General features: G+C 38.1%; 1 protein-coding gene across 1 annotated transcript in view; it reads right to left on the bottom strand.

Annotated features, from left to right (window-relative positions):
• TRABD2A (TraB domain containing 2A) overlaps positions 1–27,558 on the bottom strand; it is an 81,035-nt gene that overhangs the window by 707 nt on the left and 52,770 nt on the right. The window contains exons 3-6 of the mRNA XM_070935457.1: positions 27,357–27,503; positions 16,624–16,798; positions 8,510–8,597; positions 4,543–4,791 (exon numbers count right to left, since the gene is read on the bottom strand). Coding sequence (XP_070791558.1) covers positions 4,543–4,791; positions 8,510–8,597; positions 16,624–16,798; positions 27,357–27,503 — 659 coding nt within the window. The remainder of the gene's footprint in view (positions 1–4,542; positions 4,792–8,509; positions 8,598–16,623; positions 16,799–27,356; positions 27,504–27,558) is intronic.

Genomic DNA, 27,558 nt, shown 5'->3' with positions numbered 1-27,558 from the left:
CCATAATATCAATTTTTTCCCAAAGCAATTCAAATTATAATCTTTTGAGATTTTGTACAATCTTCCTAAGGTGAATAATAGTCAGATATTTCCCATATCGTTGCATTGATTTAAATTAACTTTCAGGATCAGAAACATCAACAGTATTAAAGCTTCTGACTTTTCCCACGGAACCATTAAACCTTGGGCCGTTCTGTAATTGATCCACCATTCTGACCTCTTTGGCTTGAGGATAGATTTTTTTCTTGGGCAGAAATATATTAACCTTGGCTATAAGCACAATTATAAACTTGAAAGCATTCCATCCCAGCTTCCTTAAAAACAGATTCTCTTCTTTCCCCTCACTTTCCTTTACCCAATTAATATGGGGAGATGATAACCTCTAGAAGAAGCCCCAGAAACTGGAACTAAATTTCCAAAAGATGAACCATGCAAAAGATGCAAGAAATGGACCATTGGTATTCGACATGTGTGAGTGAGAAGTGAAAACCTGACATTATTTTGCATCCCTGTCGAACCACGTGGTTTATTAGTGCTCTGTTAAGCATAAAGTAAATTAAAATTCCAGGCAAAAATTGAAAGTAAATATTGATCAATTAAATAAAAATATATTAATTTCAAATTAAACCAGTCAGTCTATACCAACTGCAATATTCTACTCTACTTCTGTGTGGCAGTGCATTAAACCAGTGGTCACCAACCTTTGTGGCTTGACCCAGCTGGGGGAAGAGGGGAACTGGGCCGCACGAAGGTGGGCCTGTACACACATGTACAGCTCAACTTGCGCAAGCAGCAGGCCAAAAGTATGTGTGCAAATGTCTACTGGCCCGCCGCTCACACAAGTTGAGCTGCACACATGCTCCAGCATGGGCCACAGCCACAGGGTTGGGGACCCCTGCATTAAACGAAAAGAAACAAAACATGGGAAATTTGAAGGTAGTTAATGTATCTTTTAAACCAACACATCCCTGAAGTTTTTTAAAAAATGTTCACAGACATATGGAAAATAGCCAGTTGGCAGTTTATGCGAAGAATAAATAGCTTTAGTAATGAGATGGGCACCATATAAATTTAATACATAAACAAACAATACTGATGGCAGATCTCTCCAAAAAGGAACCAAGACTAAACATTCTGCTTAATTTCCAGAAATCAACAGAAAAACTTTTTTTTTCCAGTGCTCAGTATTATAAAAGGTCCTGCTCCAAACCAAATAATGTGGAATGATTAATTTACGGTATATGTTGTCACAGTTCTCTACCTATACTTTCAGATTATATAGCTACTGTATATTCATCCATCTTTTAGTTGAGTTATTAACAATGAAACAAGAAAATACCAGAATGTAATGGCAATAGCAATTACAATTATTATTTTTAACATTTGTTAATGTTTAATTTATTTTAGTAAATGATAATTGGAACCTCAGAATGTTTTCACTTTTGAAATGATAACGTTTTCTTGAATTTTTTTGTAGCAAGGCCTGTTCTTTGTAACCATAGCTTTGATCTTTTTTTCTTAAGGTTGAGAACTTAAAACAGAACTATTTTGGCTTTTAGACAAGATAAGACAGTGCTTCCCAAACTTGGATAAATTACACAAAATAGGATAAAAGTCAGTGGTGGGTTGCCCCCGGTTCGGACTGGTTCGCAAGAACTGGTAGTAAAACCAGCGGGTTCTACTCCACCCACTGACCCCAATGTCATCATAGGTGATCTGTGCATAGATAGAAGCTTTTGCGCATGCGCAGAAGAGCGCACGTGCACGGACGCAATGAGAGCCGGTAGTAAAGGTAAGTAGAACCCACCCCCGATAACAGTGTTTTGTTCTTTGGCTAGTGACACATAAACCTTTTATCCAATCACAACACGGATATTTGAATAAGGACTTTCTGATATGCAGATTTGAGTAATGAAGGAAAAAAATTGGAAGCATCAAGTTAAAATATGACCAGGTTTTGGATGGTGTGGAAAATATGAACAAAGCCTTTCCCCCCTCCTTCTCTTGCAATGTTAAGAGTTCAGCCTCTGTTGCTGAACTCCAAAAACTAAAAGAATCACATCTACACTATTATTTCTTTGCAATACTTAATTAAATGATAGACTTTACTGTATTAATTATAGTGAAGCTGATTTATTTAGATGGTTTTAAAAAGGCCTAAACAAAATCACTGATATGGCTATGAGTGGCTCTTGATGTTTGTGGCTATTTATTATGTAAAGATCCCCTTGAATCAAAGGGAGTGCCTCTTAAAATATGATTTGTTGGACAACAACAGCTCTCTTGGTTGTGAACTTCCCAGATATACATGAACTAATAGGTGATGCTAAGCATTGAAACCTTTTGCCTAAGCTTACAAGTTCCTTGTGCTAAAGTCTTTTTTGTATGTTACTGTCTTTCATGAATACTCTGTGAATTCCAATATTGTCTCTCAGAGGGATGGTACTACCTCTAAGAATGCAATTCCTCCTAGATTCATAGTTATTGCTGGATGCTGGGGCATCAATAGCAGCCCAACCTGAAGTGAGACAACCTTGGAACAATGAGTCATGGCCTCAACATGACTTGTCTGGACTGCTGCAATATGTTCTACATTAGGCTGCTTTTGAATACCAATAAGAAGCTAGAATAGGTCCAGAAGGAGCAGCCTGTCTTGGCTGATACATGCCATGAAAAAGAATATGACTTCAGTGCCCTGGATCTTCACTAGCTTCCAATAGGCTTCCAAATGCAATTTCAAGAACTGGTTTTAATCTGTAAATCTATATAGCTTGGCACCGAGACACCTATAGCAGGGGTGAAATGCTCCTGGTTCGGACCAGCTCGGGTGAGTAGGTAGCGATGGTGGCGGGCAGTTCGGAGAACCGATAGCAAAAATCCCTGCCCCTGCCCCCCATGCCCAGCTGAGCCACACGATCATCAGAGCCTTTTTTTCCTTTTAAATGGCTCTGACCAGCCAAGCTCTGACGATCCCAGCTGAGTTGCCTGTTAATCAGGCAACTCAGCTTGGATCGCCAGAGCCATGTAAAAGAAAAAAAGTTTCTTTTTTTCTCCCCCCCCCTCGCCTCCAGCTTGCTTATCTTAGCTGCTGGTCGCAATGCTGTAATACCTGCAATCCATTGCATCAGCAAGCAACTGAATCTCCCTGCCTGCAATCAAGCTCATCAGTGAGCAGCTCTATCTGCAACTTTAAGACTTGTGGACTTCAACTTCAGGCAAAGCTGGCTGAGGAATTCTGGGAGTTGAAGTCCACAAGTCTTAAAGTTGCCAAGGTTGGAGACCCCTGTTCTATTGGGTAAGTTTTTTTCTCCTTTGGAAGCTTTAAAAAAAATAGTTAATTGGGTTTTTTTTTAGTTGTTCTTTTTTTAGACCTAGCCATTTAAAGTTTAGGAAGTTTTAAATTAAGCTGCTTTTATATAAAAATAAAAGTAAAATAAAATAAAATAATATTTGTGCAGCTTTCTGAGATTTAGTGTGTTTCTGTAGTGTTTCACTCTAACTACACAAACACATAAAATCTCACAAAGCTGTATGTGGAATTTTGTGTGCGTAAAGTGTAAAAGTTGGTTTTTTGGGCGTTTTGTGGCTGTGTGAGGTTCCTGCTTGTTGCAGGGGCCATTTTGGGTCTAGCACATCTGCTTTTACATTGTGGGTGAGCCAGATGTGTTGTGTTGTGTGTGTGTGTAAAGCGTGAAAGTTGTTTTTTGGGGCTTTTTGTGGCTGTGTGAGGTTCCTGCTTGTTGCGGGGCCATTTTGGGTCTAGCACAGCTGCTTTTACATTGTGGGTGAGCCAGTTGTGTTGTGTTGTGTTGTGTTGTGTTGTGTTGTGTCTGTGTAAAGTTGAAAGTTGTTTTTTTGGGCTTTTTGTGGCTGTGTGAGGTTCCTGCTTGTTGCGGGGCCATTTTGGGTCTAGCACAGCTGCTTTTACATTGTGGGTGAGCCAGTTGTGTTGTGTTGTGTTTTGTAGGTTAAAAAAAGGCAAAGAAGTGACATTGACTTGACCACGCCCACCCAGTCATCTTACCACAAGCCCTGCCCACTAATTAAGCCACGCCCACAAAAAAAATAGATTTCACCCCTGACCTATAGGATCATCTTCTGCAACCAGTTTTGAACAATCCAACGTGCACGTCTAAGAGAAACCACTGGTGATTCTCCCTCCCCTTGCAAGGTATGGGGGTTGGAGGTTTGAAGGTGCTGAGCCTGCATTAAGGAACAGCGTTATGGAACTGCCACATTGCTGGCTTTCTTTGAATTACTAAAAACTGAACTGAACTATTTCAGAAAGCCTTAAAAGTTTGAATTAACTGTTTTATTGGTTATTGTGTAAATTTGGAGTTCATCTGCTTTTATTTTTAGCTGCTTTAATTATACTATGGGTATTTTATTGTGTTGTTTTTTATGCTTGTACTGTAAACTGCAGAGAATCTTTCTTTTGTGGTAGGCGGAAAAGTCAATAAACAAACAAATTATGTTCCTCTTAAGGGGCTCCCTTTTTGCTATTTCTCGGAAACGCATTGCCTGCTTCTACTCACTCATTACCTTTCCTCGATGCGTACCCAAAGATCATTGAACTGACGTAAACGCTGTTTCTTCTGCTGTTTCTTCTTCTTGTTGTATTTCCTCTCTGCTTTCTCCAGCAGGTCCATGCTTTCAGGCAATAATGTGTGGGGCAACAGGTCATCCTCCTCTTCTTCCTCCTGTTGTTGGATCTCTTGGGAGATAATGTAAGAGGCATATTCTGGGGATGTTGAGGAGAGGGCGGACAAGAACTTATGTTGATTTTTTCCACTACGAAAAGCAAAATAAAATAAGGTTGAGAATAGGGGTTGATCGTCTTCCAAGTTAATGTACAAAACAAGTAAATTGCTACAAACATTTCAAGTCTGTATGCTGCAAACATCTCAGTCCCTTGAAAGTGCCAAAAATGTTCAACGCGGCAAAAGTGCCCATTCACCTTCTTTTTAAAGCAGGCTATAATAAGATAGTAAAAAATCTGTGTCCCATTGGGTTATCATTTCAGAGACTTTTCCTTATCTAAACAGAAAACAGAATGGCTGTGGGCTGGCAAAAATTCAGAGGGAGCAGGAGCAATTTTTGACTTCCTGTTGGCTTCCCCATTTAATGTTCTTATGGGAAGCTGTCAGTGAGCATAGAAATCTTCCTTCCTTCCTTCCTTCCTTCCTTCCTTCCTTCCTTCCTTCCTTCCTTCCTTCCTTCCTTCCTTCCTCTTCCCAAAGGGAAGGTACATGGTGGCTGCTGCTGGATAGAGGAGGGAACAAGTGATTGTGCAAATGGCCAGGAAGCTGTCAAGGAGCATTAAAAATGAGGATGACATGACTGCCACAGTGAGAAGTTGACAGCTTGGCAATACTGAAGCAGCCACACCTCCCCAGATCACTTTACCTCAGTACTAATCGTCATGGCATTCTGTAAGTTATCCTATTTGGGGTAACTTGGTTGAAAAAGATTTGTCATAGGATGCATCGTTTCACCCAGTTAAAAGATTATAGACACAAGAGTTTTAGTAGTACAGGTCATTATGTATCATAACAATTATTATGGTCACAAGTTGTAATAAAATGGGATGGGTACAAGACTGACCTGATTTTTCATTTCTTGCAGCAGTCATTAAGCAAACACAGAGGTTGTAAGTGTAAATGTGGTTGTTAAGCAAACTGGTTGTTTGCTATGGTATGCCGAAAACTAGAAGTATGTGCCAATTTTTGGCAAAGCCATCGTAATCCATGTCATGTGACCACGGGACATTGCAAATTGCCGCAAATGTAACAGAAATAGCACTCCAACACAAAGCCACTTCTGATACTGTATTGCCCACATAATGTATTAATTTAATTTAATTTAATTTAATTTAATTTAATTTAATTTAATTTAATTAATATTTAAATTTATATACCACCCTTCTCCCGAAGGACTCAGGGCGGTGAACAGCCAGAAGTAAAAAACATCAAATACAAAATATAAAAACAATTTAAAAATGAATTAAACAATTTGACCCGACAATTAAAATCCCCTATTAAAAATCCAAATTAAAATACACAATTGGAGAGATTTGGCCAGCCCGACTTGATGAAATAAAAAGGTTTTGAGGGCCCGACGGAAAGTATGTAAGTCCGGAATCGTCCGTATCTCCGGGGGGAGCTCGTTCCAGAGGGCAGGTGCTCCCACAGAGAAAGATCTCCCCCTGGGGGCCGCCAGTCAGCATTATTTGGCCGATGGCACCCGGAGGAGTCCCTCTCTGTGGGAGTCTACTGGCTGGTGGGAGGCTCTCGGTGGCAGAAGGCAGTCCCGTAAATATCCCTGCCCTAAGCCATGGAGCGCTCTAAAGGTGGTCACCAATAACTTGAATCGCACCCGGAGGACCACTGGGAGCCAGTGCAGCTCACGCAGGAGAGGTGTTACATGGGAGTGCCATGATGCTCCCAAAAGAGGAGTAAAGGAAAATCTCCTCTTTGATATTAAAGACAATTGAGAGGATAATAATCTGTATCATGTGGTTGGAGAGATTATCTTCAGTCTCTCCAAATGCACAAAATACCATACTGTATGCACACACACTATCCATTGCATGCTAATGGCAATGTGTGGAAAAATGTAGCATTTGCAAAGCAGTGGATATTACGTGATTCCCTTTCTCCAGTGAGTTGAATTCGCAAGTAAGGCGGAAAATAAAACAAACATCCTTGATGTCTTTAATGCTCAATGAAATGCACTCAGTGAACTTTAACTCAGGAATGAGAATGTAAAATAAACTTCAGGTAAACTGTTTAAAGCCAGGCAAATAGGAGATGAAGTGCAAAAGTTTCTTGGGAGAGCCCAGATGAGAACAGGATGAATCTGAATGTTACTTTTCCCAAAAGCAATTAGAGAGAGAAAGCAGTATTTAGACTTCACTAAGGGTTTGTACAGAGATACTTCCCATTCTCTCTGATGAGTCAACATTCCATGACTCATCTATAAAAAATGTTTAAACAAAAGGATAAACGCCACTTCCATATGATTAATTACTGAAGGGAAAAGCAGTCAAAGAAAATGAAATATTTCCTTCCATTCTGGCGAAACATGGGCAAATATTTAACCACCTTAATTATATGCTGATCACAACATACTTTTACTTGGTAGTTCATTATTATAACCTAGCAGAGTCTTCCTCCTCCTGCTTTCCCTCCATCCTTCCATGTATATGGAATAAAATTCTCATTGGTGTGGGAGAGAAAAGGTCATATTGCAGTCTAACATTTCTTGAACTCATCACATTTTGGATAGTTTAGGGAATCCCCAACACACTGAGTGTCTTATAATCAGTAAAACAAAACAAAAATGTAAATTTAAGTTAAAGGATTCTTGTGTTTATTTTGAACTATCATTGTCATGGCCAGGTGTAATAATAGAGCAGGGCTGTCAAACTTGTGGTCCGGGGGCTGGATGCGTCATGCTCTAGTCATGCCCAAGTCCAGTTTAGCGAAGGGAAAAGTCACTCTACGTCTTGTGACAATGCTGTGATAATATGAGTTTGACACCCCTGTAATAGAGAATGACATAGTTCTATTCTGCTGTTGCAATTAGAATGCCCTGTGTCCATTGAAATTATTTGTATTTCTTCAAAACCTCCCCCCAAAGCCATTTTGATAATTACTTGTCATACAAAAGTCTATTTATTGAGGTATTTTTTAATTGTATTAAAACAAGATATAAAATAATAATTAAGCTTTCACTTTGCATTGGGACAGAATTGAATGGATTTTCATATCTGCTATTTCCCAGTTCCTGCTTCTTTTAAAGAACTACCAAAATGACTGGCACTCTACATTGGAGGAATTGTTCTGGAATGTGTAAGTCAGCTTTCATCCTCTGAAAAGATCATATTTCAGTTGATATGAAACTTTCTGGTGTTGCTATCTGCGTGAATGCCAAAAGATATGATAGGGCCTGACAAGTCTGCTATATTTGTGGAAATTTATTCATATATGGAAGTCATAACTTGGCACTTCATTCGTCAAGTGAGGAAGTGAAGTTTAGATAGGGATATAAGTTGTTGGAGCAGATAGCAACTCACAAAAGTGACATCCAGTACCATTTACCATGGATAGATAGAAGATAAGATATCCCTTAGAGAAGAGTAATACTTGTGTCATCTGGAAGAAAATTATAACCTGCATCACTAAATTAGAAACACTATTCCATGAAACTATACAGTACTGCACGATGGCTATGGAGACATGATTATATTTTCACTCATCTTACAAATATTGAGTTTCTACGTGGTAGGACTATTGACACAATGGTCAGCCTGTGTTTTTTCCATCAGAGAACTTGAGGCATGAATGAGAAGCAGAGGAGGGCATGAGAAATTGGCAGGCTTTTTATTCTGCAAGTATCCAGGTTCATACCTTTTTACCTTGAATAAAATGGCATCAGTTTCAATTCCAAAATGCAGTTTCTATTATGTTTTAATGCTTAATATCATTATTGTTAAAGCAATTGTTACCTGATTGCTTGCCCAGCGGATGTATGGTCTACTTCATATCCTTCTCTCCTCAAAACATCTATGACTGTATTGTTGCCCATGAAATGACCTTTAGATAATAGAGAAAAGCCCCAAGTAACATTGATCAAAACACAAACAATATTTTAAAGTACAGATTAGACAACAATGCAAAGTTTACTATGAACACCTGCTTTACTCGATCCTAGGAAGTCTCTATTAGAAACCAGCCATCGCCTAGCTGGGGACTGAGGTTGGGAAAAGCTGCTATAGCTATAGGAATTGATCTAATCATGCTGGATTTAAGTTTAGTTATAATTAAACATAGGAATATAGAAAACTGACAGCAGAAAAAGTCTATTGAATCTGCATTTTGAGTTTTTGGAGTTTTTTGTTTTCTTATTTATTCTTTTTTTAATTATTTTTATTTTTTAAATTTTTGTCAGATGATGGACATAGGTTTATCCCAAGCATATTTAAACTCAGGTACTGAGGATTGATTCCCTACCTCCACTGGAAGTTGGTCCCAGGCTTCCACCATGCTTTCTGTGAAGTAATACTTTCTAACATTACTTTTGAATTTACTTCCTGTCAGTTTGAGTTGATGCCCACGTGTTCTTGATTTTTTGCTTCATATTGAAAATACTATCTTCTAGAACCCTTATTCACACCCTTAATATATTTAAAGATTTCAATCATGTCTTCCCTTTCCCTTCTGTCCTCCAGGCTATATATATTTAGTTCCTCCAATCTCTCCTGATGTGTTTTGTCCCTTAGACCCTGCTCCGTTTTTGCTGGCTGTCTCTGGACTTGCTCAGTTTTATCAGTATCCGTACTAGAAAGTGAACCCTAAAAGTAAGATACTTATAAACTACAAATATAAACAAACTTCTCTTAAAAACATAATAATAAAAATAATTTAAAAAACAATGTTATTAAAGCATTAATGCAGAATGGAAAATTTTCAAGCTCCTGAGAACCCTCATGCCTATCTGCATCAATAAGCAAACAATCCAGTAGAGCCAATGTACTAATTCAGGAAGCAAAAACATCTCCCATGAATTGGGAGAGATCACAGCAGGGCTTTATCCTGCATGATGAGGTAATCTGGGAAGACCCATACTAGACTGTTCAGTAGGTTTCTATGAGGAACCATTAAACATATTAAGAAAGTAAAAAAAATGGAAATAGATAGGAAACAGGATTTTAGCAAACGTAATAGCGCTTAGATTTATATATCATCCCACAGTGCTTTACAGCACTATCTGAGCTGTTTACAGAGTCAGCATATTGCTCCCAACAAGCTGGGTCCTCATTTTATCGACCTCAGAAGGATGGAAGGCTGAATCAACCTTGAGCCCCATCAGGATCAAATTCCAGGCTGTGGACAGAGTTAGCCTGCAATACTGCACTTTAACCACTGTGCCACCAGGGTTCCTATACTTAATGAAGCTCATATCTAGATTCATCACTAACTATTGTTAGTTATGAATCTCCTCATATAAGAAAGGGCCTGAGAAGAATTAAATAGTGTATCGGTCTCCCAAGGGGTTAATCTGAACAAGCCTGGACTGATATTTTTATATAAATTTATATTTATATAAATTTTCCTTCATCCCATCCCAGAATTCAAAAGATGCATAAAGAGCAAAAATACAGGATTACAACATGCAAAACATGTTATATAATTATACCATTGTATGATGGTGTCTCAAGAATCCTACACTTCTAGTCCTTTATTATTAAAAGAGTATTTCACTCAACTGTATAATGAAACATGGACAAACCACTGATTTGGGAAGAAAGTTTCTTTACTGCCTCAGAAATAGCATTCTAACTCATTATAAATATTAAACACATGAATCTTTAGAAATTCATCATGACTCAACAAGCATGTTTTTATTGTAACAGCGTGAAAGATGATACCTATTAGCTTCCTAAAATACTATTTGCCTAATTAATATTCAGATGTTATTATGCTGATGTGATTTTTAAAAAGAAATCTAATTTTCAAGGTAAGAAATGGACCGTATTACCATTCATAAGAAAGAACAAAGTTTTTTTGGGGAACAAAGATGATACAATAGCAACCAACAAAAGAAGTTACTGTCCGTAAGGAAGAAATGTAAACAAAGGAACAAGTACAGCAGATAAGAATGATAACCAAGAGAAGCAAGAGACACAGAAGATAGTCTTCAATTCCAAAACAGCTTTGAAGCTCTTACAGAAGTTCAACTGGCTTTGAACCTTCAAAGGAAGAAAAAGATCTAGTGTAACAAACACAATAATAGCATAACCTTGAAAGGCAGAGACAATGTAATTGCACCCTGCAAGAACACACAGAGAAAATAGTTCGATACTAAGCACTATTGGAAACAGAAACAAGCATATTCTGACTGTAGCCATTAGCATATGAAATAAGCTGTCTACCATGTCATGGATCAGGCATGTGACAGAATTTCTAAGATGTATGAAGGCCATTCCTCTTTGCTAGTAATTCATATGCAGGGAGCAACTACAACCACATCATCATGCATTTGTAAGAATTTGAAATAAAACTAAAATTAATAGAAGATCAGATGTGTATCCCTGTGGAAGAGGACTGGGAAAGGGAAAGAATACTGCAGATGAACGACTGGCTTTCAAAATATCAAAGGGAGAATGTTGTTTTCTAGGACTGCAATCTGAATTATCTTGATTTTGGAGTGCCAGATTAAAAAAAGGTTGCACCATATAAGAACTAGCAAAAAAAGCATTTGGAAGTGTTGAAACAGCACAAATTCATCTATTTCTACAAAAAAAAAAAAGGTTTAAAAAATGTCATGTTACTTTTTTCACTGCCGTTGTAACTTCAAATGGTCACTAAATGAACTGTTGTAGGCGAGAACTACCTGTATTTGGCTTTGTATTCTCCAACAAGATTTCAGTTCAAAGAAAGTAATTGGAAAGAGCACCTTAAAAGAGCATAACTGAAGTTTGAGAAAGATTTTAAAAACACACTCTCAGGGAATATCTTTTTACTTTGGACCAATGTACACTTCCTGAGTCACTTGACTCATCTTTTATGAAGCAAGTTCATGACTGTCTAGCTGAACCTGATATGTATTTCTTTTATAAATCCTAAAATCCTGCTTTCAAAAAAGAAGAAAAGGAAAATCCATGAATTTGGTCAATTTGACATTGATACTTAGAAAAATTGTACAGGAGATCACAGAGTAACTGATTCCTTGAGGAGCTGGAGAACAATGAGGTGATTATCACAAATCCCCATGGATTTACTAGGAACATGTCATATTAGACTAACCACTCGTTTTTTTATTAGATAGCTTCCGGTAGCATCTTATGCAGCTGCTATAGATATACATATGTTTTGTCATTTCAGCAAGTCATGCTGAAATATCAAACTAGTTTTCCATGGACTGCATGGCTTGGCAATTATGTGGATATATTGCTGGATTGAAAAATCAGATTAAGGACTTCGTATCAAAAATTCTTTATCCTCAGCGAGATAGCAAGTGAAATAGCACCATGTTTAGCCGTAGACTCTATGCTTTTTAACATTTATATTAATGACTTGGATGACAAGCGGATGAAAGAATTTACAAATTTGCAGCAGACACAAAGTGGGATAACTAATACTGTAAGTGACAAATACAACTCAAAACCATCTTTATCGGTTTAAAAAATTCATATGAAAAAGTTGTTAGAATTGTAGCTAAGAACGACAATGTAATACGCTGCAAAATGTAATTTTAATGTAATTTTAGGGTGCATAATTTATTGCACATTATTTAGTGTTAATTAGACCCTATTGTGAACATTTCTAGCAACAGTTCTGAGCATCACACTTTACTGTGCGGTGTTCCATTAATATTGAAAATTATTATCAATATTCCCGATCATTCTCTATTTTTTCTACCACTACTGAACAATCAGAAATCAAGACTAAAGAGAAGAACAATTGTCAAAACATGTGTAGAATGGGAAACTAGCAGATACATACACACACATAGAAATGCACACAAATGAAGGTTTCACTTATTAGTTTAGGCATGTCCAAAAGTGTGTAGAATGAACCTTCCATTATTTCAAACACATACCCAGTGTTCAGCAAACCGTACTCTTGAGTGCATTGCGCTCACCTGTGATAATCTGTCTCTTCCCTGTCCTGAAAGCTACCTGCACAATTGAATTGGCAGCAAGGATCTTATCTTTGCATTGCAATTTGCTTCCCTTCTACTAGAAATCCTTGGCAGAAATGTACTTGGATGCTGTTGTCCAAACACAGGCACATCCTAGACTTTCTGGCAATTAAGAGAAGTGCTTCACTTTTAAGAGATTCGCCTACCACTTTCAACATTTCTTTTAAAGCAGCTATGAATGAACACGGTCACCCCAGAAGCGTAAGATCAAGCAGTCTCACTCCTGCGGGAGGCTGTCCACAGAAGCATGATAGGGAGCAGAAACCCTTTTCATCTGTTTCCTCTTTTGGCCTGACACACTTGAGTGACTCCAAAGAGAAAGGCCCCCGGACCCTTGTGCCAGCAGAAGCCCCTCCTTCTCTTTTTGCACTCAGCTCTCCATTATCCCTATCCTACTACATGAACACAGGCGTTCGGGAGGTCAATTTACTTTGGCAGTCATTGTTCTGTGTTCAAACTCAAGAACGGGAGAAACTGAGATCTCCTTGTAAGTATCAATTCTAGCCAAGTGGGTAAATAAGCTATAGTCTTTTCATCTAGTCTTAAATAAAGAGAGGTACCCACTGTTCTAATGAAGGTTTCTTTTTTTGGCCCTCTTTCCCCCCCCCCCCAAAAAAAAAGGTGGATTTATTCTTTCAAGCTTGACAACAGACTCAGATTTATATTCTTTTAAATGTTTTGCGTCCTGCTAAACAGAAGAGAACTTTACATCATAAAGTGCTTTCACCTATAGCACAGATTGCTGTTTAGTAGTAGTAGGTCCTTTCTCTGATGTTTACTTCCAGTTTCAAGCTTTAAATAGGAAGCACCCTTCAGTCCTGAACAAACCAGATCCCTTCAGTTGGGAAGGTGTCAGCATGTGACCCGTTTTCACTGTGCTTAGCAAACATAGGTGGCAACATAAGATAAAGGTGTTAGACCAACATCGTGGCTCCCTAAAAGAAGCAAATTAATTGGAGTCTTTTCAGTCAGGGCTCCAACCTGGGAATGGGACAAAGGTAACATTGATTGCTTTCTTAGATGGCCTGTTTGGAACTTAGATGAAGGTAGTGCGCCCCCCCATCCCTTTTGACCTTTTCATGACCTTTGGTATCATCACCTATGGTATCTTACTGGACCACTGGACCCCAACTCTATGGGGATTGCAAACCAAGGATACTATTTTGCAGTGGTTCCTCTTCTTCTTCACCGGGTATTTTCACTCAGTCGAGGAACGGGTGAGAGATCAGCCTACTGGCCTCAGATATATGGGGTGCCATAGATATATGAGCTCTCACTTCCTTGTCTGTTAATATCCAAGTTAAGTCACTTTACATCATCAGCCTGGATTGTAGGAGAGGTGCTGCCAATGCCCTAGCCTAGTGCATGAAGATCTTAAGGGTTTTGATGGGGCAAAACAGACTGAAGTTGAACCCAGGAGTTAGCATTGTTGATCAGATTGTTCTATTAATATCAGTGTTATCTCTGGGCAAGTATTATTCCAGAAATAGCAGATTTGAGATCTGGGTATCTTTCTGAACGTACAGCTACTGCTTGAACAGCAAATGGAAGTCAGAAGGCTTTTGCCAATTGTGGCCTTATCTGGTGCAGAGACATCAGCTGAAGCAACTCAGAGAGCTATAGGTACAGGAAGATCTAGTATAGCCCTACATTATGGGTGGTGTATGTGTATCTATATATCTATTTCTCTGTCTCTGTCTCTGTCTCTGTCTCTGTCTCTATCTCTATCTTGAAAAACTTACAAAAAGTTTACTTGTCACTTTTTTCAGTGAAGTTACAACTTTGAACAGTCACTAAATGTAAGTCAAGGACTACCTGTATTTTATTATTTATTTATTTATTTATTTATTTATTTATTTTGTCGCATTTCTATGCCGCCCAACTCCCAAGGGGCTCTGGGCGGCTTACAACAAAGAATAAAACAATGCGAATAATCCCATAAAAAATGTTAAAAGAAAAACATTAAAACATTAAAAACTTTAAAAATGTTAAAACACATGCACTCTAATTCGTGGCCGGGTCTCGCAAATCATTATAACGAGATCAATGGTCCCAGGCCTGCCAGAAGAGCCAGGTCTTCACCGCTTTGCGGAAGGCCAATAGGGTGGGGGCGGTCCGGACCTCAGGAGGTAATTGGTTCCAGAGAGCCGGGGCAGTCACAGAGAAGGCCCTCCCCCGCGCGCCCTCCAGCCGACATTGTTTAGCTGACGGGACCCGGAGGAGACCGACTCTGTGCTAGATCTATTTATTAAATGTATTTATTAAATTTCTATGCTGCCCATTTCTCTGATTCAATAACTCTGGGTGGCTATCCCATCACTGTTCCAGAAGCCAAAGGCGGCTTTAAGAAACATTCTATTTAAATTGTCTGCAAACATTTATAACACTTTTTGCATTTCATTAAACTGCTGCATATTTGTACTATCTTTACCATAGTTGGAAAAACAAACAAACAAACAAACAACCCCTTATTGCATTATATCTTAAGGAAAGTAAGTTCACTTTTTCAGCTATGGCCACAACATGGTTAGAAAATATATTAATAAATATATTGTTTAGTAAGCAAATAATACTAAATAATAAATAAAACATATTATTAAAATATATCACAGTTAATAACAATATTGAGTAAATGTCATGCTTTTATGATTCCCAATGAAGTACTTTCATTTAAAAAGTTATATGTGCTACTTTTCAAGAGGTACTACCTCTTGCAAATATCTTTGGAATCATTGAAATGGCAACACAGAAACTTCTGTGTGAGGGGAGATGAAATCCGTCTCAAGTATGGATATTTGAAAACATTCTAAGGCCTAATAAGAATATCTTTATTGGAAAATTATTGCCATTCATCTACAGAACCTGCACATTTAAATCAGTACATAACTTCAAATATATATTTAAAACAAATCTTTAATTATAGGTTTGCTGCCAGGAATGCTCCAAGTTTTAAAAATGGCTGACGTTTAGAATTCTTTCACTAAAACCAATGATCAAAAGGATTAGCCAACATTAACACTCCACACTACATGCCCAGAAATTCAGGGAGAAGTGACAGATGTTAATTTACACAATGCCAACACCCAGGAGTATACAAAGCCTGACTGGATAATGTGCGCCTGATCAGTTTTTCCTTGAGGGAAAAGGACATTATGCAGATGATTGAGTACATACTGTCTCTCTGCCAGTATAATATTTATGCGTGCCAGAACAGATAATATCTGAGATCATTTGATTATCTCACAAAATAAGCACTGAAATACAATTGCTGCTCTCTCCCCCTTGTGTGGAGTATTCCAGGAACTCCTCCAGGTAGTACAGTCTGACATTATACACTAGTCAATTTAAACAATGAAATCCTAGAAAAATACTACAGGCATTTTGCGGCATAAATGCATGCTTTAATACAGTGGCCCCCAACCTTTTGGGCACCAGGGACCAGTTCTGCAGAATTTTTTTTTCCACGGACCGGAGGGGCTGTGATTTCACATGCTACCTAGATCCCATGCATGCACAAATGAAGCTTTACTCACTTATGCAGCCCAGTTCCCAACAGGCTGCAGACCAGTGCCGGTCTGAGGACCGGGAATTGGGGACCCCTGCTTTAATAAAAAAAAAAAACCACTGTTGATTTTTTCATATCTAAGTTGTCAAATTTGTATCCAGTGACTTGGCTTACATCTTCCAAAGTGTTCTCAGACCAGATTCACACTTGGGAGGTAGGTACAGCCCACCAGGTGAGGTTATTTTATTAGGAGGAAAATGCCAGTTGAAGCCAATTTTATGTTATAATAAACCCAATTAAAATTCTGTATATTTAGGTTGGAGCCTAAGAGATAATTTTCACCTTGAGGAAAGACAGAGAATCAATTTATCCATGTTATTTTTTAAAAGACTTCTAAAATGTATACCTACCAGCTCCAAATGCAAAGAAGAAACTTTTATCTGGATACTCTTGCAGTAAATCTTTCACTCGCTTGCCCATCCGCTCATTCCGCTTGTAGATGAGCTCATGGCGGAAGTAGTTGTCAATCTCCTGAGCCATGATGCGCTCATGAGGTTGCAGAGATGCATTGATGAAATTTGGGACCTATGGGAAAGAAAGAAGATTATACAACATAACAGATCAAATCTCTGTCCCTTCCCAGCATGTCCCAGAGATTTGTTCCAGAGAGTTGGGAAACTTGAGGTTTTATGCAGAGGAAATGCAAAGAAGAGTTGGAAAATGGAAATCTATTTAAGTATATCACAGAAATGAGTACACCACCTCACATTTTTTAAATATTTAAGTATATTCTTTTCATGTGACAACACTGAAGAAATGACACTTGGCTACATTGTAAAGTAGTGAGTATACAGCTTGTATAACAGTGTACATGTTTAGACATTAATGGCTGCGTGTTGCGTTATTTTGAGGGGACAACACATTTACACTGTTATACAAGCTGTATACTCACTACTTTACATTGCAGCCAAGTGTCATTTCTTCAGTGTTGTCACATGAAAAGATATGCTTAAATATTTACAAAATATGAGGGGGTGTACTCACTTCTGTGATATACTGTACACCAGAGTTAGCTCATTCTTAATATTTCTAACAGTCTTGTAAAAGGCAGAAAAATATTGACTGTACTTAGATCCTCTCATGCTTCACTTTTACTTATTAGAACCACTGCATTTCTCCAGGACTGGGCTTTCTCTTTTGAGGTCCAATTTTGCTTTTTGTAAATAAAAGCAAATATAGCAATATAGCCATATGCTTAATATGACATTAGCGCTATTTCATGGAAGGGTCTATTTTGTATTCTGATAGTTCTTTTGTCATTAGAAATGCAATAGAAGCACAATGTACCATTTTTCTAAATGACTTGGGTATGGGGAAAGACAGACAGGGAAAACAAATATTTCATTAGATTCATCTGGTAAAGGCCCTGAGCTTTAAAAGTAAATACATTCATTATTTCCAGCCCTCTTTAAAGAAAAAGTCACAGTGACATTTATATTTTTAAATGCACTTTTTTTTTCATTTATGTTCTTGTACATCAGCCTTTTATATTTCTTTTCCACATACAAGATTTCTTCTCTTTTTAAATTCCACCTTGTCTTGCAATATGAAGTTATTTTTGACACTGAATGCATACTCCCATAATTTGATTTCCCATTCTTATGAAGAAGGATTTGTATTGAATATCCAGTTAAGTTTTCTTAAAGCATTCTTAGAACTGTTATCATAAATCAGCTTTGTATATTTTGAAGGGATACAAAGTTTAGCAGAAAAACTGCTGGCAGGAAAGAAGACTCAACTTTTAAGATTTGTTTCATTCTGTAATAAACCATTTCCAGAATTGCTGAGCTTTGCAATATTACTACCAAACGAGAAAGTACAACCTGATTACAAGTAGTCCTTGACTTATGACCACAACTGAGCCCAGAATTTAGGTTGCTAAGTGAGAAATTTGTTAAGTAAGTTTTGCTCCATTTTATGATTTTTCTTGCCACATTTGTTAAGTGAATTACTGCAGTTGTTAAATTAGTAACATGGTTGTTAAGTGAATCTGGCTTTTCCATTGACTTTGCTTGTCAGAAGTTTGCCAAAGATGATCACATGACCCTGGGACACTGCAACCGTCATAAGTATGAAGCAGCTGTCAAGCATCCAAATGCAAATCATGTGACCATAGGGATGTTGCAACAGTCATAAGTGTGAAAAATGGTCATAAGTCACTTTTTTTCAATGCTGTTGTAACTTCGAACTGTCACTAAATGAACTGTTGTAAAGTAAGGACTACCTGTATTATATTTCCAACAGTTTTTGGAACATGAATTATATATTTTGACAATCTGTACTAGCAGTATATACTAGCAATAAAATATTGTATACCTGTTTTCTCAAAGTGTAATATTAGCAAAAATGTAATATTTATCTTTCACTAATAGTCCCATTGTTGTATATTAATTGTACTGTTTAAATTATGCATCTGTTGGATCATACGGTCCTTAACTAGTTCAGTTTCTGAATTGTATTTCAGTAGCAACTTGTAAATAAGCCCGAAAAGATGCTACAAATTGTCCTTTATGAATTTTTCAAATTAGTCAAGTGTGTAAGCACTGTTTTTGTAATTTCTTTTGAACTGTGCTGCTTATTTGAAGAAAGACTCTTGAAAAATATATATTTATCCATTTATTTCTTAAGAAGTCCTTATATACCACTCCAGTTAGAAAACATTCTGAGATCTTACATACTGTATCCTTATACATGGTGCTGAAAGCAATAAATCAGGAGAATAAAAGTAAATTACCAGTGTGTGTGTGAGAGGGAGGGAGGGAGGGATGGAGAGAGGAAGCCAATAAACACTCAGTTCCATCAGTCACCCTGACTCTATTCGAATAGGGACAGCAAGGTCATAAATAAAAGTAAAAAGTACGTGTGTGTGTGCGCGCACACACACACACGCCATGGACATCAAACCACAATGTGTTAGATATCTATATACCTGTGTCTGTAACCTTTAACTGGGCAAAACTGTGTATCGTAGGACAAAATGTTTTCAACCAAGTTGTAGTAACTTACAAAATGCTGGGACAAAATAATTTTGTCAATATTGACAAAGTAATTTTGTCATTACTATTGACAAAATAAAATTTGAGAAAATGGAGGCTGCTTCAGTGCTGCTTTAGCACTGCTGCTGTGCCACTGAGGGCACATAATTCTCATTTTCAATGTTCCCTGACAGATTCCAGCCATAAATGCAATCCTTCAGTACCTCCCACACACAGCAGCCACCATGTACCTGCCTGCTGGGAAGGGAAGGGAAGGGAACATTTCCAATACCTACTGCCAGTTTCCCACAAGGAAACTCAATGGGGGAAGCCAACAGGAAGTCAGTAGTCATTCCCATTCCTATTGATTTTTTTGCCCACCCATGGCATTCTGTTTCTCTGATTAGGTAACGAAATATCTCTGTAACAAAGACCCAATGGTGCATGGGTTATCTAGGAGCTATATATGGTTAGCTAGCATTTGCATCTTTCTTTTCTATTCCTACAGAAAGAAGTAACTAAGAGGTAGAAGCACATAATACTATGTTATTCACTCTAGACTGACATGGAAAACTATTTCCTTAGCTGACAAACTACATTTTCTTGAAATTCTTCCTTTAGACCTTAGTGAGGCTAAGTGGTTTTCAGATCAAAGCCCTGGTTGTGCCTTTAATGTCATTAGTTTGAAATATCCCATATAAGACTTGATTTTGACAAGCATCAAAATATATAAAGAGGTATAGTAGTTAAGGCACTAGGCTAGAAATGTGGAGTTCTAGTCTCACCTTAGGTATGAAAACCACCTGGGTGATTTAGGGCCATCACTGTGTCTCAGCCCAATTCACATCATAGGGTAGCTGTTGTGGGGAAAAACAGGGTCTTAAATAGGAGGATGGAGTATTAAGTATGTTCATTACTTTGAATTATTTATATCAATAATATAAATTATTATTGGATAAAAATAATAATTTATATTATTTATATAAATAACTCAAGGTAATGAACATACTTAATACTCCATCCTCCAGGTGGATACAAATAAAATAAATTGTGAAACAGCATCTGGCAGCATCACTAATTTCTTAACTTGTACTTTGATTTTCAAAACCATTTAATTTAAATTTGATTTTAAGGGTATAATACAGAGGTGAAATGCTCCTGGTTCGGATTGGATCACCTGTAGCGATGGAGGCAGGTGGTTTGGAGAACCGGTAGCAAAAATCCCTGTCCCCCCACCCATTGCCCAGCTGAGCCGCGCCAGCATCAGAGGCTTTATTTATTTATTTTTAAAAGCATTTTTTCTACAACCTCTTTGGCCGAAAAAATGGTTTTAAAAGTAAAAAAAAAAGCCTCTAATGATTGTGCGGCTCAGCTGGGATCATCAGAGGCTTTTAAAAGCATTTTTTCTACAACCTCTTCAGGCGAAGAGGTTATAGAAAAAAATGTTTTTAAAGGGAAAAAAAGCCTCTGCCGATCAGGCAAGTCAGCTGGGATTGTCAGAGGCTTTAAAAGCATTTTTTTTAACAACCTCTTCAACCGAAGAGGTTGTAGAAAAAATGGTTTTAAAAGTAAAAAAAGAAAAAGTTGGCCACACCCACTCAGTCATTAACCCACCACCACCAAGCCACGCCCACAGAACAGGTAGTAATAAATTTTACATTTCACCACTGGTATAATACTGTGTTTCCCTGAAAATAAGACATCCTCTGATAATAAGCCCAATTGGGCTTTTGAGCACATGCGCTAAAATAAGCCCCCTCCAAAAATAAGCCCTCCCTGAAAATAAGCGCTTATTTCGGGGTTCAAAAAAATATAAGACAGGATCTTATTTTTGGGGAAACACGGTAGATTTCGAATAAGCTACAGTTACAAAGCATATTCTCAGAAGCTTGGGAAATCACATTTTTATGATATCAAAGAAAGCGACAGAAGGTTCGTATAAAAGACTATAACCAGGAGAAGAATGGAGGCTATGATATTTGTGCAATGCTCATTCAAATGCTCACAAAGGTATTCAGAACCAGTTTGGAAGGGCACAAGTACAAAGTTCAGAACAGATAATGCTGCTCACATTAACCTCCTAAATCTTTCATATCAGTTTAGCTATCCCATTTTCAAAGACAGCCCTAGATAAATCACGCTGGATATTGATCTTCTAATAAATAGTTTTCACCTGTAAATAGAACACTAGACTTATTGTGAAGGTTCCTACAGCAGGTTACTCCTCTGATTTGCTCAAGCAGCAAGGTCAAATTTCTTCATCCCATTGCAAATGACAGGATAACATAAGTGATTCATTTAAATTGTTTTGCACTTGAAACTTCCCTTTTTTTAACTCAAAATTGCTGCTTCAGGTTTAAAACAGATTGTTCTGACCTTACAGAAGTCCCAATGACTGTTCTGGAAACACTTCAGTATCAAAAGGTACCTTTATTTCAAGCTGAAACGCCTTGGGACTGGTTGGAACAGTCCTGGAGCATTTCTGGTGAGATCAAAATAGATCACTTTGAGATCACAATATTTTGTATACCACTAAGAAAAAGTATGACCTCAGTAATAAAAACAGAAAGATAGATAGAAAGAAAAAAACAATACTTCCACCAAAGAGAACACTTAAGGGAAGGAAATAGGGAGGAAAGCCTACTCAGCATTGTAAAAAAAGAATCTTTACTTTTTTTTAACTTTACTTTACTATTCTTTACTTTAAAAAGAATATTCCCCTTTTTTCAGTAGAAGACAACATCCTACCACACATAGCTAGGAGCCATAATAAAAACCAAAGATTAGTAGCAATTAGTAGTAATAGATTGCCCACTGAAAAACTGACCTGCCAAAGCAAAACTCAGCAGCAGTGAAAATATTCAATTTGTAAGGCTTTTAAAGGTAAAGGTTTCCCTCGCATATATAAGCTAGTCGTTCCCGACTCTAGGGGGCGGTGCTCATCTCTGTTTCAAAGCCGAAGAGCCAGTGCTGTCCGAAGTCATCGCCATGGTCATGTGGCCAAAGGCACACGGAATGCTGTTACCTCCCCACCAAAGGTGGTCCCTATTGTTCTACTTGCATTTTTTATGTGCTTTCGAACTGCTAGGTTGGCAGAAGCTGGGACAAGTAACAGGAGCTCACCCCATTACGTGGCACTAGGGATTCGAACCACTGAACTGCTGACCTTTGGATTGACAAGCTCAGCATCTTAGCCACTGAGTCATCATGTCCCTTTTACTTTTACTGCTTGGCAAAAGAAGAAATAGACGATCAAGTTCCCACCCCAAAATATCCCCAAGGGGAGTCTTACTGGTTGAAGTGATAAAATGTGCTGCTCTCCTTGTGCAATAGACTGTGACTCCTTGCAAAAACCTCAAGGGACTTCTTTTTCTTTGTTATATTCTTACTTTTTATATTTCTTTCTTCTGCAATATTTCTCTTTTTATTGTTTGTTTTTTGTAATTTGTATTAGTTTTTATCTTTTTTTTAACACAATTATTGTATACATATACATATACATATACATACACATACACATACACATACACACACATACATACATACATACATACATATACATATATATATATATATATATATATATATTTTTTTTTTTTCTTACTTCTTCGTAGGGTTTATGTGTGTTTTTCTTCTAGCCAGGTTTTCCCTACGTAGCCAAGGTTTTTTTGTAGCTCCAGCTCAGTAGAATCACATCTACTCGGTTCTGGGCTTCTTTCCTTTCTAACACCTAGCAAGCTCTAACTGCTAGGTGGGAGAAAGCTTGCTAGGTGTTAGAAAGGAAAAAAGCCCAGAACCGAGTAGATGTGATTCTACTGAGCTGGAGTTACAAAAAAACCTTGGCTACGTAGGGAAAACCTGGCTAGAAGAAAATATATATATATATATATATATATATATATATATATATATATATATGTATATGTATATGTATATGTATATGTATATGTATATGTATATGTATATGTATATGTATATATGTATATGTATATGTATATATATGTATATGTATATATATGTATATATATATATATATTTATGAGACTCATAAATCAAAGAGGGATGCATGAAGGAACAGCTGCCATTAAGCATTTTTTCATTCCAGCGTTTTGTTTGTTCAACAAAGGATTTTGTTGAAAGAAAGTAGGATTCTCATTCACTAAGATTCAATTGGAGGGACAAAATGTGTGGGACAGGAGAGGAGACAAAGTTTAGTCCTGCTCTATCTGCAGAAAGCTCCCCATGTCTGTTCATATATTTGCATTGTGGTAATACTGTCCGGGATTATGGTGGCTGAGGAATTCTGGGAGTTGAAGTCCACATGTCTTAAAAGTTGCCAAGGTTGGAGACCCCTGGTCTAAACAGCAGTGAAGCCCCACTAATGAAGCCCCATGCATATCTGCCCCAAAGGTGCTTTTCCAAAGGCAACTGGACTTTCTTGGTTTTTTTCCTTGAAGACGTTTCGATTCTCATCCAAGAAACTTCTTCAGTACTGGCTGAATGGTGGGGAACGGAATGATTTATATTCCTTAGCAATCACCTAATATAAATCCTTCCGTTCCCCACCATTCAGCAAAACTGAAGAAGCTTCTTGGATGAGAAGTGAAACGTCTTCAAGGAAAAAAAAATCCAAGAAAGTCCAGTTGCCTTTTGGAAAAGCACTTTTGGGGCAACCATGACCTGGATGAGTGAGGATCTCCATAGATACTCCATGCATATTTTGTAGTTGTAATCACTATGGGATTGATGATTAAATATTCCTTGATATTTTGGGTTTGAGGAGTATAGGAGGATCCTTGTGGGTAGACATGAAGGTGGTCTACAGGTTTTTCTGCATCAATTTTGAGCTGTCAGGATCAGCTCTGCTCTCTTCAAGTGGGACAATACATGTAACTCTTAAGATCAGAGAAAAGAAGATTGCCAATCACCTGGCAATTGGCATAACTTATGTCCTTTGTGTCTTTTGACTAGAACCATCTCACCCTGAAGTTATCGAGAAATGTCATGAAGATCCATTGCCAAAGGGAAAGACACCACAGCCACATATTCTGAAGTTTAGACTTTACTCTCTTGGGTCCAGCTCTCCCATTCAGCCAGAAATACTATCTAACTCAATGCTTTGCGAGCTTTGATGAGAAATAAGTCAGGTGAGTTTCAGTTGAGACTAGCAACCTGGTGGTTTGTTTTTTAAAGAACGTAATATATGCACATGCATGTGTTAACAGGAGACTATTGAAATATGCCAGTGATGGAAAACCTGCATGATTTCCCCTTATTGTTAGAGAGAGCCACCAGCATTGCATACCTTCAAGGGCAGGCAGTAAATGAGAGGAGCCATATGTATAAGACTCTCAAATCTTAAAGTCATGATGCCCACACATTTCAAGCACGTGACTTGTCAGTGATTAGCTGACTGCCTCTTGGATAGCCGATTTCCTGTATTGGAGGAGAAAAACCTTTTCTTATACCAGATGTTGCAAGTATAAGAAGTGGCTCTTTTCCATATTCCCTGAAAAATAAATTGCTTCAAGGGCAGGATGTTCACCTCGTGTTCCTCTGTCTCCAGATCACACATAGTTATGGGGCACCACATTTAAGAGATGTGCCACTAAAATCACAGCAACATTGTATGAAAATTGGTTCTAAAAGAGTATAATTATAATACTTATAATAGCAGATGCAAATTACCTCTCCCACCTCCTGAAAAACAAATAAGAACAACTAGAGATTTCTCATCTTATTTTGCAATACAGAGGTCTCTCATTGGAAAACAGACTACTTGCCGGAATTCTTGCTACTGTAAGCTTCTTCTTAATAAAGCTTATTAATCAAAGCTCTGAGAGGCTGGTGTTTGGGATTAACTATTCCAGGCTACCACTAACAGTTTTGACAGCTTGGTGAATACTCTGAGTTCCAGAGAAAACTAAATAGAATTGCTCATTAACATGGCTCCCTTAGTATTTGATATATAGTGAGTGTTTTCTTTCTTTCTTTCTTTCTTTCTTTTTGTAAGATAATGGATGGGTATATGAAGGGTAGTCTCCCAAAATCCGGGGCAGCAGTACATTTCTTCTATAATAATAATAATATATTTATTGTCATTGTACGTATATACACAGTATACCCATACAACGAAATTCACTTAACACCCAAAGATCAGGTCCAGCACACATAACAATCCCCAACACCCCACCACAAATTCCCCACCTCTAAACCACCCAAACATCCACACAACAGACCAAGTAATGCTGTCCAACAGCTCACTGATGGTGGCCCTTTAGTTCATTGTTGAGTGCAATTATAGCTCTGGGATAAAAACTATTCAGAAAACGTGTGGTCCGAGTTTTAATTGTTTTGTATCTTCTTGTTATGTCCTTATAAGGACATCCGCCCGGATTGGCTGCCAGCCATCGGGCAGGAAAGTTTGAATCTCTGTCAGGGGCGGTGCGACTGCCGGAGCGAATATAAGGAGAGCTCCGGCAGCGCGCGGCCAGTCTTGTCTTGTCTTGTTACTGTAGCTAATAAAGTTACTAAATGTATCGAGCTGGTCACGTCTTCATTTCCTGCGCCTGATCTAACACTTCTGCCATAAGGCAACAGTCCAAAAAGATTGTAAGCATGATGGGAAGATGGCATTTCCATCCTAAATCAGTGGTATATTGTTCACTCTTTTAAAGTCTCATATTGACCTCCTGTCCCCATTCTTATCTGGGATAATGAAAAGTATGGGATAGCAATAGAGTACATTTTTGTAAATACAATTCCATCGCTAAAGGAGACGTCACATGACCACAACTTGTAACTTCACTGCTGGCTTCTCCACTGACTATGTTTGTTGAAAGCCAGCTGTAAAATGTGCAAATGGTGATCACGTGACCACAGAATGCTGCAATAGTCATTAATGCCTGCCAATTGCAAAAGTGCCTGAATCTTGGTACAACTGCAAGGATGCTGTAACAGTCGTCACTACAAAGACTAGTCATAAGGTGACTTTTGCAGCACCATCGTAACTTTGAACAATTGCTAAACAAGCCAGTCATTCAGTGAGAACTAACTGTAATACCTACATATCACCGGTTATAAACACCAAAAGGAAGTTAACATGTGCTTCCTTGTTTATAGAAGGCCTTTGATTATGTCATCCATGTCAAGTTAATGTGCTTAGAAAAATGGGAAATGCAGGACATCTCACTATGCTCATGTAAAAGCTACACAGCTCAGGAAGCCATTGTATAGACATGGCAAAAGAAACCAGCTCTAATTTGGCAAAGTACTGTAGTGAGACAAATCCATTTTTCCCTACTTTACTATATATTTTTAAAGAGCAGTGTGGTGGCTTAGAAGTGGAGCTCTTCCCTCACAATCAAGAGGCTGTGAGTTTAATTCTAGGTAGTGGCAAATATTTCTCTCTGGGCGTAAAGAGAAAATATCTGCTGTGAACTCCACCTAGGCATCAGGAAGGGCATCTGGCCAGTAAATGCTCAGTTCCATTCAGTTGCCCAGACTTCATCCCAATGCAAGGGATTATAGCAATAGCACTTAGATTTATATACCGCTTCATAGTGGTTTACAGCCCTCTCTAAGCAGTTTACAGTGTCAGCATATTGCCCCCAACAATCTGGGTCCTCATTTTACTGACCTCGGAAGGATGGAAGGATGAGTCAACCTTGAGCCTGGTGAGATTCGATCTGCTGGCAGCCAGTGATCAGCAGAAGTAGCCTGCAGTACTGCACGCTAATCACTGTGCCACCACGGCTCATAATTTACAGAATTGTTTAAAAAAAAAGTGGTATCTTTTTAAAATTAAGTTGAATAGAAGTATGTGTTCCCTCTCTATTACAATAAAACATTTAATTCAATAAACATATTATAAACTCTCTTCTTATCCAGTAAATCAGCAACAGCCCATCAGATGCCACCAACAAATATGTTTCTGGAAGCACAATTGCCAATTGCAGTGTTAACAAAGAAGCATAGATACTGACTTTGAATAGTGAAAATAAACTTGTCTTTAAAATGTCCAGTCTCTTGGGGATATGGACAGCTCACAAGAGAAGCTAACTAGCAGTAATGTGAGCAGCACAAAGGAATGGGGAGACACAACTCACTTGGGAAGTATCATGATTGAAGATGACATTGTTGAGGTCTCCACAGTTGTAATGCTTGATAAGGTCCTCTGTACTGTGAGGAATCTGTAGACTGCCTGCTCGGAGCTTCTCCTGCTGCAAGAGAGTCTGATTCAAAGCAAAGATCACCTGTGGAATGGAAAGGAGGAAAAGGGAAAGGGAAAGTTCCCAATCAGTCCTTAAA

This window comes from Pituophis catenifer, unplaced genomic scaffold (assembly GCF_029215685.1).
Source record: "Pituophis catenifer annectens isolate HBS135680 unplaced genomic scaffold, rPitCat1.0.hap2 SCAF_2, whole genome shotgun sequence".
NCBI lineage: Eukaryota > Metazoa > Chordata > Lepidosauria > Squamata > Colubridae > Pituophis > Pituophis catenifer.
Note: the sequence above shows the minus strand (reverse complement) of the source record. Positions and strands in the feature narration are given on the sequence as shown.